This window comes from Limulus polyphemus, unplaced genomic scaffold (assembly GCF_000517525.1).
Source record: "Limulus polyphemus unplaced genomic scaffold, Limulus_polyphemus-2.1.2 Scaffold1867, whole genome shotgun sequence".
Lineage (NCBI taxonomy): Eukaryota > Metazoa > Arthropoda > Merostomata > Xiphosura > Limulidae > Limulus > Limulus polyphemus.
The window spans coordinates 171,617-179,575 of NW_013667477.1; the positions used below are offsets into that span (position 1 = coordinate 171,617).

Genomic DNA, 7,959 nt, shown 5'->3' on the forward strand with positions numbered 1-7,959 from the left:
GTATATATAAAACCTAAAAAAAAATATTTTGTTTCATATCCTCTACGTGCAAAATTTTTAAAGGCTTAGCAACCTACATAAAGCAGCAACCAAGTACAAAGGTCATAACTAGAAGAGATAATTGTTTGCTTTAGTCGAGATAGTTATCAAATGTTTCTTAAGAAAAACTTTATATTTTATCTGCTATTTTCAGTGATTAATCTCTGTATGAGGTTTGGTAGATTTGACCGATCTTGCAACCACCTTAAAAAATTACGGAATAAATATAAAATATGCCTCTTTCATTCTAGAATGAACAGAAGTTATAACACGAAAACATAAATGTTTAAACTAAGTAGCTAAAATCTCATATCATTATACATTTATATATATATTATTTTTATTATATTGACCTTTCACTCGTCCTGGTTAACAATACAGAAGTTACAATGACACGACTCATTACAGTCATGTTACCTTATCAAATAACATAAAACTGACCTTCAGTCTATGCAAAGTAACTTGTCTTGGCTGTGTTGTAGTCGACTGGTATTTTGTAAAATACAGTCACATTTCAATCATTATACATTATATATGTATATAGATTATTGCTATTTAGAAATAAGTTCTTAAACTTATTTTTCCTAAAACATAGAAAAGTAAATAAAGAAGATTATAAAGATTTCGCATGTGAAATTTCAAAATTTTCTGATGCATAAAAATATTAATAAATCTTAAAATAAATATTACTTTGCATGTTGGATAGGCAACATGTGAAAATAATAAAAAGGCATGATAAAAACATTGTTTTATAAACCTTAAGTCGTAATAAAAAAAATTGATATTTTGCATATGAAAGCATTGTAATGTTTATTGATAATCTACCAAATTTTGTTAACATTCACATACTAACTTAAAAGTTATAGCATGAAAACTATAACAAGCACAAAATAGTTACGAGGTCAGTCCTGGGGACTGAGCCTGTGCTGAAAAGAGTTAATGGTTTTTCTTTTTTTGTTTAATCTTGGAAATGAAAACAATGGAATATTTACCAAATCTTTATAATTTTGTGCCTCTTACAGTTACCATGCCTAATAAAGTAATTGGGATAATATGAAAACAAAATATTTGTATTAACCAATAAAACTTGATATATCAAATTACATGTCATTCTCTATTGAAATGTTAAATGCTCTGCTTTAAGTAGAAAGCAAAGAAACCTAATCACTTAAAAAATTACATTTCATGATTTTTTGTGTCAAAGGCTTGCACGTCTACTTTAAAATGGCAGCTAAAATGCCATAAAATAGACTACCTTTTTTCAAAATTTTCTGGGTGGAAGACCCTCATATAAGTGCTCACTCATTCGCACCCTGTTCTTGTGCCCCCTTTTGATCAACTCTGGATCCACCACTGATGTGATCTATCAGAATATGAAAATCAAAAGTGATTTTGTAATATTTAAAGAAAATGTTAACACACAACCTACTATTATACTACAGCATGGAACTAATATAATCTGTTATGATGTTTCAATATTTTAATTTATTCAAATATCTTATTAGGGCATTTTGGGTACAGTGGATGCCAGATGAATTGATTAGACAGCCTTAACAGGTTTAACTATTAATGTATTGAATTTTATTACTTGTATGAAAATAGAATGTTGTGTTGTGTACTTATATAATATGTTCTGGATTATGCAATGTATAACAGGAAATTCATAAGTTAAAGCTGTAAAGATTAATTAGAAAATAATAACCAGTGATTTTAAAACTGTTTGTAAAAATTACATGTATATTAAGTGCATTTTATTGAAATCTTTTTCTTTGAACTATTTTGTACAGCTGTTACAGTTTTGTTCATATGAACAGTTGTTACTTGTTGAGTAAAAATATGTATACTTTACGTTGTTACCATACACACAAACTCACTGACAAACATATACATGTGTGTGGGTGTAGAAAATTAGTACTTAAACAGTAAGGCAAAAATTAACATCAGAGGGAAGGACTACATTAAAAACAGCAAATCCAAAAGTGTTATGAATTATATTTTAATGAAAAACTAACAAGAAATGAAATTGAATACACTGTATAAGTTAAAGGATCCCCAGGATAATGTGCCCTGGATTTTGAAGATGACTGCAGAAGTAGAACCCACATTGCTGTGGGGATACACTAACTATCAGTCTTAACCTCCATTTGCCAGTTTCATATTTTGATGAAAACAAATCATCAAAAAAATACAAGTTAGCAGAGCAAAATGTGGGTATTCAAGCCCACATCGTCCTACATCTATATCACCATTCACTGCCTGCAGACATTTGTGTAAAAGTGACTGCTCTCCAAATTTAAAAAAGAAATTTGAAAATAAAGTTCTACCACTGGGAGTAAGTAAGGTAAACTTACCTCCTGTTATTGACATTCCAGCTTCCATTATAATAGTAAAGTCCTAAATTATCAAGTTAATTAGTAGTACAGTAGACAAATTATGCTAATATAATAGCCCAACCAAGTCATTTAAACTAGAACTCCCAGCCACCACCCATTAAGTTTACTAGTAGAGTCCACTGTATTTACCGATTTTCAGACTTTTACTGAGCCTTTATATGCGATAAGGTATTCATCCACATAAAAATAGTGCCAAGTTGTTTAAATGACCTTATTATAAACTAAAAATGATTTTTGAAAATTTCAAACAAAAAAATTTTAATTTTTACTTCTTTGTATTCATTTAATCCATTTTAATATTTATCACAAAAGGTTTAATAATTTTATTTAATTTTTCTTTATTAAATATATTAAATACTAATTTTAGCATCAATATTTCAACATTAGTAATGAAATGTTGTAATTTATTACAAATTTTACAAAATCTCAGTAATTTTGAAGTTATAATACTTAGAAGAGTATGGCCTATTACTAATAAAAGAAGGTAGGCCTATATAAAATTAAGAATATTTTCTTTTATCAAAAACTTTTAGATTGATATCATTATCAATTTACACTTTTTATCTGGTAAAATTAGAAATTGAAAATACTTCAATTTCGGATTTAAAGACACACCTCAACCTCCTGTACAAACTAAGGGTGGCTTATTTCTACTATAAGAATGTTATAATATAATTTTTTTTCTCTACGACATCAATTTAAAGGGTGTAACTTGAGTGGTTTGGTTTAATTCTACATTAAGGTTATTTCTAAATATTAAGGGTAACTGCCTTCCCACAACTGGCTGCAGACAGTGAAAGGCAGTTGGAGTTGAGTTGTTGTGGGTTCAGGCACTCAATTTCTAACCCTTATCTAATTCTCCTTAGTTGCTGGTGAGTTTTACATCAACATTTGGATTTTGCCTAATAGATTGAATATCCCAAACACATTTGGGTGCCATGATCACAGGCATTATCCATTATGACTTAAGGACAACAACAAGGAATGATAACAGAGGCATAATTTTGAGTTTCAATTCTATTATATTGTTTCTGGTTTATATTAAGTTCATTATTGTTTTATAGTGTTGACCTTAATCGCCTATGAACAATTAATATATTGCATAGCATTAGATATATACTGAGTTTCATGTGCATGTTTTTATGCACATGAAATTTGGGGCATAACATATTTGAACAAATCTGTTCTTATAGTTATGCATCCTTTAAATAATATTTAATAAAACATTTTAACAAGTGACAATTGTGTTTCACTTCTAAAGCAAGGTTTGAAATTAGCAGTCATTAGCTGGTAGAAAACCAGTTTGTTCTAGTGTTTAGCCAGTTTTGCTTTTTTTTTTGTTGGTTGTTAATTCTGGCATAAATATGAATATTCAAAATAATTTTTAGAAAAAGCTGGCTGCAAACATAATATTTATGGAAAAAACAATACAATAATTGATCAATAATGCTTTACTGGTAGTTTTTTGCACATCATTCCCTTGCATCTTTCACTGGAATTTTTCAAGTTCAAAATAGCAAGTAAAATCAGTACATTCAAGCAGTATTTCACTTTATTTTTCATTTCGTGTTAGGAAATGAAATATTATTATTACAAAAACAGTTCTAGGCCTGGCATAGCCTGGTGTTTAGAGTGCTTGACTTGCAATCTGAGAGTCATGGGTTCAAATCCCTGTCACTGAACATGCTTGCACTTTCAGCTGTAGAAGCATTATAATGTGACGGTCAATCCCACTATTTGTTGGCAGAAGAGTAGCCCAAGAGTTGGAGATGGTTATGTTGACTGGCTGCCTTCTATCTTGTCTATCCTAAATTAGGATGGCTAGTGCAGATAGTCCTCATATAGCTTTGCACAAAATTCAAACCAAACACAAATCTAAATTTTGATAACATATTAGAAATATGGAATTGGAAATGAGATACTTCTTAGACATTCATGTCAGATGACATGTTATACTGTGGCTGAGTCTTTTGTATGTAGTTTTTAAACTAATTGGCGTTTATTTTCCAGCAGCCAAAAAAAGTTAGCTGCAAGCCCTGTAAAATTTAAAATTTCTGTTTGAAAAAACTTACTTTAATTAAATTATTGTTATTTATACTTAATTGATTGTGACACAAACTTGCTGTAAATTGTTTTTCAGAAATACTTCATTTAATTCAAGTTTTCAACAGTGGGATGAGTTATACTTTAAGATTAAGCTATATTTCATCTAAATAATATGGCATTTTATGTGTTTTCAATAGCTGCCATCTACCTTTGCTGTACATTGGTCTAGAATATGGGCTTACTCACAATATCCGCTTGGCTGAACGATTTTTTAACCAAGCCCTGGAGATTGCCCCTGAAGACCCATTTGTTTTGCATGAATTAGGAGTAGTGGCTTTCCAGAGTCAAGAGTAAGTATTTTAACATTATTATGAAATTGTTTATTGCAATATAAGCAGTAATATTTATTTTACTTGTATAGAGAGAAAGTTCATTGTGACACAAATTAAGATGTGAGATAGTTATAGTAATTCAGTATACAGAATTATTTTTAGTGTGGTTGTTTGGGTTTGATACATGTAAACATAGAATCTAACAACTCTTTCAGGTTAATTATATAAGTTATATTGTTGATAATCCTAATTAGAGTTGTATAGCTTATTCATATGCAACATGTTACTGTTAGTAATCTCTTATTGTTTTTGTGTTAATCATACAGTTCAAAGAAACCATTTTGAGAGTACCTAAAATAAAAGAATTTCATTGTAAGGATAATATCTGTCAATACAGATATTTTGTTATAACATTATACAGAAAGTATTAGAAAATTTAATGGTGGCCATAAATATGTATGATGAAACTGAATTAATTCATTGAAATTTTGAAAACAGAATGTTAATTTTAAAAATGGAGAAAGACTTGTGACCCTATGAAATATCGGTTTTATCTTCAAAGATGAATTTACAATCATCACTTGTGTAGTTTATAGAATTAATAATATAATTTCATATAGAATTTATTTTGTTTTGGATATATATCAAGTGGAATAAAGTTTCAAGTATTTGTTTATAAATGTGTATTATTATTATTATTAATCACACATTATAAGAACAATGTTTCAGGTCTAATACTGCCCCTCAAGCTACTTTCTCCATCCTCAATTATGTTTATTCTGATGGCCATGATTATGCACTGTTGTGTATCATACAAATTCCATTGGAACTTGACTCTAGAAAAGAGTAACTTATCTCAGATTTCAGGCTTCTCAAAAATTATGCCGTTGGAATTGTTTAACCCTCCTGCCATGATCATCCTTTACTGTGCATGCCATGAGGCTTTTTAGTGAGTTATGTTTAAAATTTAATTAAGCTACTTTTTGTTTATGTTATACCAATTAGTAAAGCAGAAAATTGTATATAAATATTAAAATTTGGCTGAATACTGGGGCCAGGTGTTAACTGGGATCAGGTTTCTCCCCTCACCCCTTAACCAAACAAACAACAACATACACAAAAATTAGAAACAAAAACAAAATTGACGTTTATTACATTTGACCGAATGGCATGAGTAATCAACGAGGCATTGCTCGAGACTTTGTGTTTTACTCATCTTGACCATCAAAATTTCAGTAGCAGCATCTTCGTTGTAACATTTTCTCGTTTTTGTCGCTCTGTATGGTTGCAAATTTGTCTTTATGAAATGAAACGAGATTATTTCTCAGCGATTTGTTTCCAAACGTTTTGGGTGATGTGCCACCCATAGATATCATGGTGGAGCAAAGAGTGCACTTTGCAAAATGATCTGCCTTGTTTTTTACACAAAATATCTCCAAACCAAGCTGTCCGTGTGTACCGTTGGAATGTAAAATCACTAAAATAGCAAGTTAAAATAAATATTTGATTAAAACAAGGTAAAATTAAACTTTACACGATAGCAAGAAGTGGTGATGAACTGAGTTGAAATGCCTGGGGGCAACAGCAGTATATAGGGTGGAAAACTGACAACTTTGAATGATTGAAAATTACTTACCAACTTCATGCAATTTCTAAGGCCAGTGAAAGTAAATGCAGAAACAGTAATGTGGACATGTTTAGAATCATTGTACCAATTAATGCCTAGCCCCAACTTCTCAAACCCTAACTCCTATTGTTTTTAAAAACCCCACCTTACCTAGAAATCCACTTATCAAGCCATGCCTGTTATTAACCCCTATTATTCTCTGAATCCCAGACTTTCAGCAGGCGGTCAGTCTTTGTTGCTCGGAAACACATTTTTTTAACTAACCCAATTACTGGCTGTAACTTTCAAAACCGCATTAGTTGACACAATGATTAGGGCTTAGATGCTATTTTCAATTACCCGGATTCGGCTGTTTTTAACTTCAACATTTGGCTGGAGGCGATTATTACCGGGTAGCCCAATACCTGGCCGGGACTGAATATCTGGGTGGGTACTCATGCATCCCTAAAATATAATAGTACTGTATGTTGTCTGTCTATGTAACTACTTTGCAGAATGTAGATATATATTCACCAAAATTGATATGGAGGTTCATTAGGTCCATGTGGAGGTACATAATAATTTTCAGTTTTGTGTTTTGCTGTTTTCATGAACGTTTTTGCGTTTTTTATCACTACTTCATCCCTTGTAGATGGATCTTTGCCAAATTTGGTATGGAGGTTTATTGGATCCATGGGGAGATCCATACACATTTTTAGGTTTGCATTTTATGGTTTTATGGCATTTTTGCTTTTCTTACCATTACTACTCTCCCTTTTGATGGATCTTCACCAAATTTGTCATGAAAGTTTGTTGGGTCCATGCAAAGATACATGCAAACTTGTGGTTTTGTGTTTTGCAGTTTCTATGGGCATTTTTTACAATTACTCATAAGGGAAGCTACTTTTCATGTCAAAAGATAACCTTTCATTAATCATAAATTTATGTAACTTCCATCCAGGGGACGGGTACTCCAGCTAGTAGTATATAAGTTTTAAGTTGTTCATTTTATAAGGCAATATTTAAAAAAACCTGAATTTCCTTTAGTGTGAGAAATGTGACAACTTTTTTCTAGGCATCCTCTCTTCTCTAATTTATGCATCACCAGTCCAATAAACACGAAATGTAATGTAAATTACTCACTATAATATTGTCATCACTCAGACAAAGCATAATTTTCATAGCCTTCAATCTTGTTTTGTTACAGAGCCATCAAATACAAAATCAGACCTCTCTTGTCACACCCACCTGTCACATCCTATCTTTAAGGATTTGTTAATAACTCTCTCTTGTTAAATACTATATTGTTTATAACCAATAGAAAACCAAGGTTTTCATCTATCAAATGACATATTATATGATGATGTTTTCTGTACAGAGAATTGTCAATTTATCTTTCAGTACAACCTTTGTTCCCAGGAAACATATTGACTAACATGGATGAATTTGTAATGGGTCTTGTCACAGAAAAATTGTGATAGTTATGGACATTGTCTGCTTTTTGTATGTTATTATTCTATATTCTTTGGTGCATTATTTAATT

General features: G+C 30.9%; 1 protein-coding gene across 1 annotated transcript in view; it reads left to right on the forward strand.

Annotated features, from left to right (window-relative positions):
- The window catches only part of LOC106465204 (cell division cycle protein 16 homolog), a 200,194-nt gene that overhangs the window by 150,427 nt on the left and 41,808 nt on the right, over positions 1-7,959 (forward strand). Inside the window, exon 13 of the mRNA XM_013925406.2 lies at positions 4,676-4,828. Coding sequence (XP_013780860.1) covers positions 4,676-4,828 — 153 coding nt within the window. The remainder of the gene's footprint in view (positions 1-4,675; positions 4,829-7,959) is intronic.